The sequence below is a fragment of the Myxine glutinosa genome, chromosome 3 (assembly GCF_964187855.1).
Source record: "Myxine glutinosa chromosome 3, kmMyxGlut1.1, whole genome shotgun sequence".
Classification (NCBI taxonomy): domain Eukaryota; kingdom Metazoa; phylum Chordata; class Myxini; order Myxiniformes; family Myxinidae; genus Myxine; species Myxine glutinosa.
This window is the reverse complement of record NC_136263.1, coordinates 118232024-118246548: the sequence shown is the minus strand read 5'-3', so window position 1 is coordinate 118246548 and position 14525 is coordinate 118232024. Positions and strand designations below refer to the sequence as shown.

Sequence of the window (14525 nt, the reverse complement as noted above, 5' to 3'; positions counted from 1 at the left end):
AACCACGTGCGCGAGGGCGCCATTTTGTGCGCCTGATACTCCCTCAACCACCTCCTCATTGCTCTCCTCCATTTCTTCCCTGTGGTCCTGTGTTACCCCTAACCCCTCTTCTAGCTCACCCACCTGCATCCGATCGCCTTGATTGTCCATGGCACGACTCAATTTGGAATGTTAAACAAAATTTCGGCCGCTCGTAATTTCGATCAAATTTTTTTTTTTTTATGTTATAACAAATTTGGTTCGGGCCTCGAATCTCACTCCCAGACACCAATTGTTACGGCCAATAGTACAATTGGTGTCCAAAATTTGGGCTAAATAAATTTTGTCCCAGGTTCGAATCCCACTCCTGACACCAATTGTTACGGATACGGGGGACGGCTCTCCCGTTAGCAAGGGGGGATTAGCCCCTTGTCCTGTTAAGCTGGCCGTCTCCCCGGTCCTGGTACTTGTAACGCTATCCCGCGGGATGGAACGGATCAGGGTTATGGGCCCAGGGTCTATCCCGAATACCTTTATCCGTCCCTCCGCAGACTAGGGAGACAAGTACAGCTCGAACCCCGGTTTGGATGGTCTAGTTAGTTGCCGAGCGGTTTTTAGCAACCCGACGTTCGAGCCATTACCAATCACTAACCCGATCCTGAACGTTGGCCGAATCGTGCCACGTACACTCAATATTGAAACCACTAAAGCGACCGAACGAGAATGAAGAAGAAGAAGAAGTACGGAGGAATAACAGGATTTATTAATTATTTACACAAGCCAAAGCAAAGAGCAGTCAAGGTTATATACAGAAAATGGAAGGAGCAGGAAACACAGTGAAATCATTAGCTTACCTATACAAGCTTAATTAATAAACCCCAGGACAACGTTAAAGACAGACGGACGATCACACTTACACGGGGAAATGCAGGCAGGAATGAATGGCTTGGAGATGGGTGGCTTTGAGAGGCAAGGAAGGTTCAGCAGGTACTGGGCACGGTCGGGCCAGAAGGCACCGCCGTCAAGAAGCCAAGCCGCGGTCGTTGGTCCCAAACTGCGCGGGCGAAGTTCCTTTCTCCGTACTGCTGCCTCTCCTTGCGTAACTCCTTGCGTTGCCTCGGTCCGTTTTTCCTGCAGCGCGGCACGTCTCACGGCGGCTTGGTCACACCTGCTCATCTCTGGGACTCAGAACTCATCTCTCCTCTCAGCTCATCTCCGTGGGGAGCGTCCTGCGGCGGGTTATATAGGCCCCGCCCTTCACCCTTTGCGAACCTCCCCCAAGCGTTCTCTCTCCGCCCTCTCAAGCCAAACCCCTCGTTCTGGGTTGGATGAGCGGGGCCGACTTACTCCTCCCCTCTATGACGAGGTGGAGACCCGCCTTTCTTCTTCGTCGTTACCTCGTGCGTAATCTATCTATAATTCCAGTAATCTCTGTCTGTACGTTTGTACGTCTGTTTGTCTGTGACCGCTGTTTCTCGACAACCACGGGTCCGATATACTTTTAACTTGCCAGGTATATTGCTGGGGACCCGAGGATGTGCCTTTTCAAGGTTTCATATTAATCGGACAATTACTTACCGAGCTATGTCCAAAAAACGATTCAACCAATCAGAGAGCAGCGAACGATCGCGTGTGCCGAACGTGGCGGACACACTCTGCCTCGGACGGCACATTTGAGAGCGTATTCATTTATTTCACGTTTGCAAACTATGTTGGCGTTAAACTATGTTTTAAAACTAATAAAACCGAATTTGCGATTCATTCGCTTTCCTGCGCGTTTGTGCACGCGATGGCGATTTCTTTACCAAACTCCGGAAGCCGTTCGCTTTGGACCAAACCATTGCATGTAAATAGAGGGGGGGGATTGTCACCACTCGCAAGCCGTTCGCTTTGGACCAAACCATTTCATGTAAATAGAGGGGGGGGGGATATAATTTTAGATATAGATATAGTACGGGTAATGCCCTAGTGTAGTCAAATGCAGCAAAGTGGACGGCAGATGAAAATGCAGCAAAGTGGACGGCAGATGAAAATGCAGCAAAGTGCCTAAAGAGTCAATTGGAGCAAACCTGGCACTTGCAAGCTGCCATAGGGCGTCGGAGGGGCCTACTCTTATTTAATTCGGTGCAATGAAGTCAACTATTGGGAAACACATCCTTAGCCTACATAGAATAAGGGACTAACTATTTAAAAGGATATATGGTGTCCTGTGTGTAGGTTTATGGAATTAACTAAGAGGACGAGCTTCGACCTTTCTTTACACTACGAGGGTCAGTTACACACAACAAAACCATAATTCTCACATTCGTTACACTTTCTCAAATTCGTTACACTTCTCAAATTCGTTACACTTCTCAAATTCGTTACAATATATTATGCAAAGATGAAGTTTTAAGATTTCAGTATAAGAGGTCGGAGTTCATGTCAGGTAAAAATGTGATACTTGAGAGCAGCTGAAGAGATTTAAATCAAACATGGTGCACAACAACACAACAACAACATGCATTTTAAGGCCATTTTCCCTGCCAGTGCGGGGGTTAGCCTTGCGGTCCCCATGACAATCTTCTCCATTTTGCCCTATTTTCTGCATCTCTCCTTGTTAACCCCTTTGCCCACATTTCTTCTTCCACCACCTTTAGCCAAGTCTTTCTCAGTCTTCCCCGTCCTCTACTTCCTTCTACATTCATTTCCTTCTACATTCATTCTCTCATCTTCCCTTCCTGTTCTGGCTGGAGTTCCCCAACGTAGTGTTCTGGGCCCTGTGCTATTTCTGGTCTTCATCAATGACCTCTCCGACTCTCTGGAAAATCCTCTCTATCTCTTTGCTGATGACTCCACTATCTGCCGCTCCATTCCTCATCCCTCAGATCGGCAGTCTGCAGCCTCCTCAATCTCTGCAGACCTGGAAAAAAATCACAGACTGGTCAAACAAGTGGAACATGTCTTTCAATCCTGACAAATCGCACACTCTTACAATGTCTCTCCGAAAGGACCGACTGGAAAACCCTCCCATCTACTTTCTCAACAATCCTTTCCAAGAAGTTCTGTCGCTCAAGCTTTTGGGCCTCACTATCTGCCATGATCTTTCTTGGGAAAACCACATTTCCAAGCTGGCCTCCAAAGCCAGTCGCCGACTGGGCATCCTCCGTCGTGCGAAGTCCTTCCTTGGCACACCTGAGCTCCTCACCACATATAAGGCTTTCATCCGCAGCTCAATGGAATACTGTCCCCCCCTCTGGGCTGGTGCTCCTGCCTCACACCTTGCTCGGCTTCACGCTGCTGAGGCCAAAGCTTTCAGAATCATTGGAATCTCCTGCGATGTAGTCAACTCCGAGGGCCTTTCACTCACTCACCGCAGGCAGGTTGGTGGTATTTCTGTCTTCTACCGACTCCTCTCCGGCCTTGCTCCCCCAGCTCTCTCTGTGCTCTGTCCCCCCAATATTCCTTCAGGTCGCACAAGATCTGCCTGCAACCCTCTTATGGTTAAACTGCCAAAGTCTAGGCTCTCTGCTCACCTTCACTCTTTCATTCCCCTTTTCTCCCGCCTCTGGAACAAACTCCCCCATTCCCTTCAATCCCACTCCTCCCTCCAGATCTTTAAAACAGCTGTTCACCACCATCTCTTATCTTCCCCCATCGAAAACCTTGATCTTTTCTACCCCCGGTAATTCACCCCAGAGTCCTTGCAGTGTTCATATGTTTTATTCCTCTCCCACCTCCCCCCAAGTCCTCCCGATGTCCCTGCTCTCAAATGTTGTGTTTGTGTCCTTCCCCCTCTCTCCCCATCTTGTCTGCCGCTCCCCTTGTTTTTTGTGTTTTGTGTGTCGGTTTGTCTTTTTGTGTGATTAATGTTAGCTCTTTCACGAGCCTCGATCTTGTATACAAAAAAAACAAAAAAAAACAAACCTCAACCAGTCACTTTCATCCTTCCTCAACACATGACCAAACCATCTCAACCTGTTCCTCTTCACAGCATCAATCACGTACATATAATATGTACGTACATACGTACAATCGTATATCAATCGTTTCTATCAATCGTATATAATCACGTACATATGCACGTACATATAATATGCCTCTGCCCACACTATTACATATAATGATGTAATAGTGTGGGCAGAGGCATATCAGTTGACGTCGCGACCTTGAAGAGTGCCGTTCTAGTTATTTTACGATTAACTTTAAAATCTTTAATTCATTTCAATTGAATTATATACTTGAACACTGCAGATCACAAATCACCCTTTTACTACTTTCAATTCTCTTCCATTAGCAGTACTTTGAAAAAAATATTACCACATTTAACATCGTCACAATCAATAACATTTACCGCTCATAGACCCCGCCCATGTCCTTGTTTCTCAACACAGCCCGGGGTAATGTGTTCTATAAACGCTCAAGTTATTTGAACAAAGCCATCCATTAACACTTTCTCTTTTTTTTTTTCCTATCTGTATTTTTACGTTGGTAAAATTCAACTGAATGAATGAATGAATGATCGTTTTATAAAGGCCATTTGGTAAAAATTCAACTGAAAAGCAGTTTTCACCCTTCAGCCCAATGGGCTAAGGGGTATTTTCCGGGCGGGCAGGCGTCCGGGCGTCGTCAATTTCAAGGAGAACGGCTTGTCCGATTAAATCCATTTTTGCAGTGTGTGTTGGGGTTGAGTAGAGGAAGGTTTGTGGGCGCAAAATGGGTTAATGGGTTCATGGGCGAAAATGTCATTACTTGCAGTTCCTACTCGGTATACAACTTCGCTTCAAAGAAAAAATTATCGTCAATGCTTCCTTTCACCATGCATGGCCGCCTGAGGGGTTACGCCCGCTTTGCGGTGCTATTTATTATATATTGCTGCAATAAATGTACAGAGTGGCCACAAAGTCCCGATGCATAATAGTGTGTCCTCTGTTACTTATTTGTTTTATTTGTTTTCGAGGTACGGCTTCAGCATGACGGACACCAGTGAGTACACGATAGAATAGAGACTGATTACTTGTGTTTGGGTTACGACCGCACGTGATAACGAGCAAATTTTGAAGAAATAAGGACAAGATTTTTGCAGAGGTTCGATAAGCCAGCTTCTACGCACGACACGCAGGGAGTGTCCTTCTTTTTCAACAGGGAGTGTTCTTTATTTGACTTGATTTAGAGCAAGGCTCTTCTGCAGCGATTTCCCACCATTAAATCAAGACGAAGCATTTTTTTTTTGGTATGAGTGTGCTATTTACCTCAGCAATCGATCCAGGAATGTTTATTTTTGGTGCAAAGAAAATCCTCATTTTAATGAGGAAATTGAACAGCATCCTCCTCATGTCATGATGTGGGCAGCAATTTCAGAAGATCACTTCACAGGGCCATATTTTTTTGATACAAGTGTCAATCACACTGCTTATTTGAACATGCTTCAGACGTGGTTTGTTCCACAACAGCGTGAGAGAGGCCTCGAGGCAACAGCTATCCTGCAACAAGATGGTGCACCAGCACATTATGTTCTCGCAGTTAGAGAATATCTCGACAACAAATTCAGTGGACGATGGATTGGACGTGGATCTGAGTGGCCTCCTCGAAGCCCAGACCTAAAAACATGTAACAACTCACTTTGGGGAATTGTGGAAGAGGAAATATCTCATCTCTGCCTAACAACAGTTGAGGACATCAAAACAGCTGTCAGGGGCTACTTTTATAACCTTCAACCCTCAACATGGAGGAAGATGTCCAGATGAACATGGAGAAAAATTATAATTTTTGTAGAGAATGGAGGGGAGCATACAGATATATTCTAACTAAATTATAACTGCATGCATAGGGACTTTGTGGCCTGTCTGTACATAATACATATTTTACATACAGTCACGTGAAAAAGTAAGTACACCCCATGTAAAGTTTTGACTTTTTCAACATATTTCAACATACAGCTATTTGATCTTCATTTCAACAATATTGATAGATAAAGGTGATATAATATAACAAATATCATGAAATATTTGCATTTTGTAGTCCATTGTATAATTTAAATAAACATAAATGCAAATTTTGCATGTGGAAAAAGTCAGTACACCCCTACATTTATCACTACTTCAAATACCTAAAATTAGAATCGGGTGCACCAGCTCAGGTGCAAATGATTAGGACATCGTTAGAGAGGATCTTGGAGGAACCTGTCTTATTTAAACCTCAGACATTTAGTTTGGTTTGCACTTTGTTGTTGAAGTGTGCGGCGTCACCATGCCTAGATCAAAAGAGCTCTCTGGGGCCTTCAGAAAGAAGGTTATAGATGCCTACGAGTCTGGGAAGGGATTTAAAAAGATCTCCAAACAATTTGAAATCAATCATTCGACTGTCCGGAAGATCATCTACAAATGGAGAAGATTCCAAACAACTGCCAACTTGTTCAGGCCAGGCCGCCCCAGCAAGTTCAGCCCAAGAGCAGACCGCAAAGTGCTGAAAGAAGTCTCGAAGAACCCCAGAATGTCATCACGGGACCTACAGGTAGCTCTTGCCACTGTTGATGTCAAAGTGCACGAGTCTACCATTAGAAAGAGGCTGAACAAATTTGATCTACATGGGAGGTGTGCCAGGAGGAAACCTTTGCTGTCCAGAAAGAACAATAGGGCAAGACTATAGTTTGCCAATGAACACCGAGGCAAAGACCAGCACTTCTGGAACAATGTGCTCTGCACAGATGAGTCAAAGGTAGAACTATTTGGCCTCAGTACCAGAAGACATGTTTGGCAAAAACCAAAGACAGCATTTGACCACAAGAACCTGATACCAACTGTAAAGCATGATGGTGTAAATATTATCATATGGTTTGGGCAGCTTTGCTGCATCAGGGCCTGGGCAGCTCACCATCATATAATCCACCATGAATTCTTCATTGTACCAGAGGGTGCTTGAGGATAATGTGAGGCCATCTGCCGGAAAGTTGAAGCTCAACCGAAGGTGGACCTTGCAACATGACAATGACTCTAAACATACCAGTAAATCCACCAAGGAATGGCTGAAAAGAAAGAAATGGAGGGTTCTGGAATGGCCAAGTCAAAGCCTGGATCTAAATCCCATCGAGATGTTGTGGGGGGTTTTGAAATGAGCTGTGCATGCAAGAAACCCCTCAAACATCGCACAGCTGAACGAATTCTGCATGGAGGAGTGGGCAAAAATTTCTCCCAGTCGATGTCAGAGACTGGTAGACAGTTATAAGAAACGCCTACTTGAGGTTGTTTCTGCCAAAGGGGGCAATACCACCCATTAGAGCCAAGGGTGTACTTACTTTTTCCACAGAAGGAAATGGCATCTCTGTTAATTCTTTGTTGAATAAATTATTGCGAAGTGAATTTTTCATTGTTTTTTGTTCAATTAGATCACCTTTATCTATAGATACTGTTTAAATGATGATCAAATATTGATATGTCCACATATGTTAAAAAGATTTTAAAAACATTTCATGGGGTGTACTTATTTTTTCCACATGCGAAATTTGCATTTATGTTTATTTAAATTATACAATGGACTACAAAATGTAAATGTTTCATGATATTTGTTATATTATATCACCTTTATCTGTCAATATCGTTGAAATGAAGATCAAATAGCTGTATGTTGAAATATGTTGAAAAAGTCAAAACTTTACATGGTGTGTACTTACTTTTTCACGTGACTGTATGTAATATCATTCTTCCCTCCATGTGTTCAAGACAGCTGTTCACCACCATTTCAAATCATCCCCAATCCAAAACCATGATCCTTTCTTCCCTCGTTACCCCCACCCCCTTTTCTACCTCCTTCCAAATTTCCAGATTTTCCTTCTTGAGAGTTTGCTTCTGTGTCTATCTTGTCCACCATATGTGCCTCCCTGACCCCTCGTTCCTTCCCACATCCCTTATTTGTCCAAGTCTCCCTCTATATTGTCCTTAAACCCTGCTGTTCGTGTCCCCACCCCCCATCCCCCTCTCTCCACTATTCCTTTTGTTCTGCCACGTCCGGATCTGTTCAGTGTTCTTGCTCTTCCACGAGCCTTGACTCTGTATACCAGATAAACCTTACAAAACACAACTACACCAATGTTGATACGTTAAATATCACTACACAAATGCAATTACATTGAGGATTATAGTCGCATGATTTATAGATAACCAATATCCACCTTCCATTTGGCTTATAACTGTTTACCTGCTCAGAATGTGGATTGAGAAATTCAGCAGTCGTGTGGTGCTTATTGCTTTGCAGGGCCCAAACAGCAGTGAGGTGCTGTTTGTTGACCATGCGGAAGATCAAGATGGTGACTACGTACCAGCACATCTCCGAACCGAGCCCGAAGATGGTATGACTTATTATGCAAACATTGATAGCTTGTTTATTTTTCAATGGTATCTAATTTTGATTTGCTTAGGTTGTTTAGGTTTTGAGGCAACAAGTGGAAACAACTGGATTTGCAAAAGATTGGTGACCTACCAGATCTAATTGCATAGATGCTCGTTCTAAAACTGACAGTTTATTCGCAAAACTGACAGTTGAAATGAAGGTGCATAACCTTTTATGCAAGGAATATACGGTTTATATTTGTATACAGAGTCGAAACTCATGAAGGAGTTAGCACAGAGAAACATATTTCTTCTGTCAGTGAATAATTTTGATCAAGAAAATGGGATTTTGATTTGGCATTGATGCAAGTCTCACAGTGGAACTTGTACATAAATCGCATTCAGGCCAAAAATCAGTCGAGATCAGTGTAGCTTTGTGTGTATTACAAGCACATGAGTGGACAATGAACCAAATACGTATGGTGCTTGGGATTTGAACCTGGGTTCCAAGCATCATGGGACATCGGTTCAGATGAGAATTACCCACCTACACTACCGGTCAAAAGTTTTAGAACGCCTCAATGTTTCCAGTTTTTATTGAAATTTACGCAGTTTAATGTCTCAATGTACTCTGAAATTAAGCATAGAACAAATAAACAATTGGAGATAAAAAATAAATCATAGAATCATTTTGTTTAACAAAATTTAATTTAAATTTTTGACTCTGCAAAGTAGCCACCTTTTGCAGATATAACCGCCGAACACACTCATGGCATTCTTTCTACAATGGAAATCAAATATTGTTCGGGAAGTTCTTCCCAACACTGATGCAGAAGTTCCCACAAACGTGTTGCACTTGTAGGTTGCTTTGCTTTCACCCTTCTGTCCAGTTCATCCCAAACCAGCTCGATGGGGTTTAAGTCTGGAGACTGTGCTGGCCATTCCATGATTTGACGCCCACTGTCTTGTTATTTTCCTCGAAGTTAGTTTTGACATAGCCTGCAGGTGTGTTTAGGGTCACTATCTTGCTGTCAGATGAACCCCTGACCAACTAGCCGTATACCAGAGGGTATTGCATGGCGCTGCAAAATGCTGTGGTAGCCCTTTTCGTTCAGGGTGCCAGTCACTCTGTGCAAGTCGCCAACTCTGGATCCAGAAAAAGAGCCCCAGACCATCACGCTTCCTCCTCCATGTTTGACAGTTGGTGTGACACACTGAGGAACCATCCTTTCACCTACTCGACAGCGTACAAAAACCCTGTGTGATGAACCAAAGATTTAAAATTTTGATTTATCGGTCCATAAGACCTTCTTCCAGTCTTCAGTAGTCCACTGGTGGTGCTTTATAGCCCAGGCAAGCCTCTTTTTCTTATTTTGCCATCTTAGCAATGGCTTTCTTACTGCCACTCGACCTGTCAAACCTACCATCTGCTCGACCTGTCAAACCTGCAGCTCGAAGTCTTCTCTTCACAGTTGAAACTGAGACTTGCTTACTTCGACCAGTGTTAAGCTGTGCTTGAAACTGTTGTCCTGTGAGCCGCCTCTCACGCAAGCTGTTGACTCTCAGAAACTTGTCTTCTGATTGTGTTGTGGCTTTGGGTCTGCCTGACCTCTTCCTGTCAGAGTTTCCTCCAGTTTCCAATATCCTACTTCCTGCAGTGCAATATTATCCAAATAATGCTTCAGAGGGTGTAATAACAGTCTGTTCCAATACTGCTTTTATACAGACCTGAGGTTTGTAATCGAGTAATCAGCAGAGATTGGGACACCTGTAGGAATTGTTTGCATCAAATTTCAAGGCTTAATTTACTTACGTTGCTGCAGAACAGCTGTAAGTTGTTAACCCATTATTTGCTCCCTGAAGAAGGCCTTTTTTTTTTACAATATAACTGTGCAATTTACATTATTTTCCTGTTTTTGCTAACCTAAACTTTTTTTTAAACCTCGAGCAGTTTACTGCTTACCTTTGTACCATTTCAGGTTATTCACTGGACATTAAACTGCGTAAATTTCAATAAAAACTGGAAAAATTGAGGTGTTCTCAAACTTTTGACCGGTAGTGTATGTCCACTTCCCCCCAAAACGACCTGCCTCTACCACTCGTGCTTGCTAATACTCGTGCGGGCAAATGACAGAAAGCTAGGCCTTTCCACACTACATGTAAAATTGATAACAATTAAAGAGTGTTTATCATTTGATGTCATTCCATGGTAGCCCTGTTATTGCCCTTTTTAACATTTATTGGCTTGTTTATGCATGGCCTGTTATTGGATTATCAGACCTGCCTACCTCTGAGTGTGTGGACCTGCGTGTCCGTATGAGTGTGTGGACCTGCTTGTCCATATGAGTGTGTGGACCTGCATGTCCGTATGAGTGTGTGGACCTGCGTGTCCGTATGAGTGTGTGGACCTGCGTGTCCGTATGAGTGTGTGGACCTGCGTGTCCGTATGAGTGTGTGGACCTGCGTGTCCGTATGAGTGTGTGGACCTGCGTGCCCGTATGTGTGTGTGGACCTGCGTGCCCGTATGTGTGTGTGGACCTGCGTGTTCGTATGAGTGTGTGGACCTGCGTGTCCCTATGAGTGTGTGGACGTGTGGACCCATGTGACATTATGCATGTATGGAACTGCTTGCCCTTATGCATGTGTGGACCTGCGTGTACCTATGCATGTGTGGGCCTGTGTCCTTATGCGTGTGTGCGTCTGTGTGTGTGTGTGTGTGTGTGTGTGTGTGTGTGTGTGTGTGTGTGTGTGTGTGTGTGTGTGCGTGGCCTTGCGTAGCCTTGCATGTATGGATGCATGGGTGGACCTGTATGCCTCTCTCCTTGTATGGGTCAGGTCTGTCTGTGTGTGCCAGGCCTGCCTACCTGTCTGCTTGCATGTACAGGTCTGCTTGCTTGTCTGCCTACATGGACAAGGCCTGCTTGCTTGTTTGGGCCAGGCCACCTGTGTGCCTGCGTTATCCAAGCCTATTTGTGTGGGCTAGGCTTGCCTGCCTGTCTTTGTGGGACAGTCCTGCCTGCCTGCATGGCCTAGGCCCACTTGCCTATCTGGAAGTGCCTGCCTGTCTCCCTGTGTGGAAGGAAGTGCCTGTCTGTTTTAACGTGTGCAAGTGCTTGCCTGTGTGAAACTTCCTGACTGCCTGCTGCTTGCCTAGCTGTGTGGAACTGCCTTACTGCCTCTGTGCGCCTGCCTTCCTGCCTGTGTTGGCCTACCTTAGATGCCAATTTGGAGAAGTAGTTTGTTAAATATATGTGGTGACCAAACGGAAGGCCTCGGAAGTCCCAGGAACACCCACCTCTATTATGTCCCAGGGACTGCACAACTTCCAGGGGTTGGATGGAAAAGTAAATTTAGGGGTTCAAAACCTAATCTTTGTGAGGAGACAGATTTAGACCATATATGCTCTTTCTGCATTTTCAACATCTGCAGCGATAGATGCTGCGGCATCCTACCACTCGGAAGTGTAATGTACCTCTGCCGCAGAAGGTGTATGGAGGTTATGTTTTCACCCCTGTCTGTTTGTCTAGTTGTCTGTCTGTTTGTGAATAGGATATCTCAAAATGTTGTGGATGGATTCAGAGGAAATTTGGTGGAGAGGTTGGGTATATGATAAGGACGAAGTGATTAGATTCTGGTGACGATCAGATGAAATTTGGTGGAGAAGTTAGGTATATGATAAGGACGAACTGATTAGATTTTGGTGACGATCCGGATCTGGATCTGAGAATTTTTAAATGCTCCTTCACCACTGAGAGATGGGGGAAACAAACGATATATATCACAATATCTCAAAAACCTATGGACAGATTCGGACGAATCTTGGTGGCAAGGTTGGGTGTGTGAAAAGGAAGAATTGTTTCAGTTTTGGTGAAGATCCGAATCTGGTATGAGAATTAAAAAAAATTTAAAGTGATTCTTTTCCATTGAATGAGGGGGCCAAAAACGATATAAAGCATGATATTTCAAAAAGTTGTCTGACATGGCAAAACTTGATGGATGAATTGGGTAAGTGACAAGAACAAGCCGATTAGATTTTGGTTCAGGTCCAATTCCAGATGCAACCCATCAATGGGATACAAAACATAAACTGTTCATCCCCTCTGTTCTTGTATGCGGAGGCATCCTCTCTACCGAGTGCCGTTCTAGTTAAAGTCTGCTTTTATTTTTAAATCGACCATGTTTTGTTTTCATTGTTTTTAAAATGAGATTTAAAATACTGTATATGTAACAGAATGAGATAATGAATTCTGCAACAACTTGTAACATCCTGTTATTACAGATTGTGATAAAGATCATCCAAAAACAGCACCAAGCATGCTATGGCGGGTAACCGGTGGCTTGTACAATGTCACGAGGGGTGTAGTGGGAGCCACAATTGGCGGAGTGACCTGGATTGGAGGCAAAGGCTACGAGGTGACCAAGACTGTGGTGACCACAGTTCCAGCGGCCGGCGTCGGCATCGTCAAAGGCAGCGTGTCTGCGGTTGCTGGTGGCTTCTCATCTGTCGGATCGACTGTGGTGAGGAAAGTGCCTTTCGGAAGCAAGAAGAAGGATAAAGCGGACTGAGATCTATCTTCTCACAGCCATCCTTCCTGGTTCATTTCTCGAGCTGCATGTAAGGCTGAGCCAGGCCTGGCTGTTTCCCTTAATGGGTGGGAAGGCCTTTTCAGACATGTCACCACCTGACCTGGTCCGTGAACTAATAGCCCTTTGACATCTGCCTCTGTTACTCCATTGACAGAGCTTCAGGGTTCGGATCCCATTGTCTTAGTTAAAAGTGCAGACCTGTGTTGTTTTGTTCTCTGGTGATTTCTCTCATTTTTCAACATGTTGATACTATAACACCAGAACGTAAGCTGGGTTTGTCACAAAAAGGTTGGTTTGACCTTGTTGTGACAATTTGCAAGAAACAACGTCCATTTCGTGCTCCTGCTATGTTTGACTTTCCGTGCCTGCTGTTTAGATTCGAAACGCATAACGGGTGATTGAGATAAACATCTGATATTTTTCTGGCCGATGTATCCTGTGTTCTGTGCGTTGATTATTCTGCGAGTTTTTTTTCGTATTAATACGCAGTGAATGCTTGACGGATGTCCCACCTTTAACCGTTTTGCTGCTGGGGATTAAATGGTCGCCCAAAAGAGAATTGACCTGGTTTTCCATCCGTGGACAGGCCTTTCTTTTCATTTCCTTAGTGTGCAAGCCTGCATGCTGTGTTTGGAGAATTATAAATTGATCACGTTGAATATATTTTAAACTTAGCTTTTGTTAATATGATAGTTTACATGTTCAAGTAGCATTTGTGCTGCTCTCCATTTATGCTTTTTGTTTTTGCATACGCAGCCCTATGTTTGTGTTTTTGTTGTCGAGTATAAAAGTGCCCCAACTGTGGGTTGTTTTTTTCCTCCAATTTTCCCAAATAAAAGACCCTCATGCATTTCTTTTGAAGTTTCTTTCGAACCTCATTTATAATATCTCCGACCCCTCTGTCCTCATGAAGTATCTTTCCCATCCAATGCCGTTTTAAAATCCTGACGTCATGCTATCATGAGCCAAAGCTTCTGGTCAAGGAAAGTGCCTGATTAGTGTTTCTTCTTCTTCCTCTTCTTCTTCTTCTGCTTCTTTGTATTAAGGCTTGATATTGTCTGATAAACTGAACTTTGCTCAATGTGGTTCTAGAAAAGGAGACGTACATATAAACAATACGAGTTTGAGCACCTCTGTGTGTGTTTGTCTTCATAGACACGTGTTCACTCTGTAATTGTGTATGCTATTTGTAAGAAAAGCTATTTTTGCTGATCTGACAGAATTTATGCATTTTCTATGAATGTTTCCCCGAACTATAGTGAATAAAGATGAATATAGTATTACAGACATCATCATCATCGCCTCGTCATTTTTTTCAATGTGCTGTTGGTGTTCAACAATCAGGTTTATTTGTCTGGCATTTCTGGGTCAACACGTCTCGTCATGCTTTGACCTAGGTTATATAATATAATAAATAACCACCTTTAGAGGCCATTTTTCCCCGCAAAGCAGGGGTTGGCCTTTTTCGGGAACCGTGGTTGTTGTTGTTTTTTGGTCCCCTTTTTGAAGCAATGTTTTACGGCCGGATGCCCTTCCTGACGCCAACCCTTTTTGCCGCCTTTAACGACAAACAGGGAATTACCAGTAAACTGGTACTCAATTTGCCGACCTCGGAAGGATAACAGGCCGAGTCAACCCCCTGGCGTTAATTCAGCG

General features: G+C 43.9%; 1 protein-coding gene across 3 annotated transcripts in view; it reads left to right on the top strand.

Moving 5' to 3' along the window:
* The window catches only part of LOC137423251 (transmembrane protein 263), a 30157-nt gene extending 16001 nt beyond the window's left edge, over nt 1-14156 (top strand). For all 3 annotated transcript variants that reach the window (XM_078774494.1, XM_078774493.1, XM_078774495.1), the window contains 2 exons: nt 8209-8302; nt 12562-14156. In XM_078774494.1, the coding sequence (XP_078630620.1) occupies nt 8209-8302; nt 12562-12848 (381 nt within the window). In that variant the 3' untranslated portion in view covers nt 12849-14156. The remainder of the gene's footprint in view (nt 1-8208; nt 8303-12561) is intronic.
* The last annotated feature ends 369 nt before the right edge of the window (nt 14157-14525 follow it).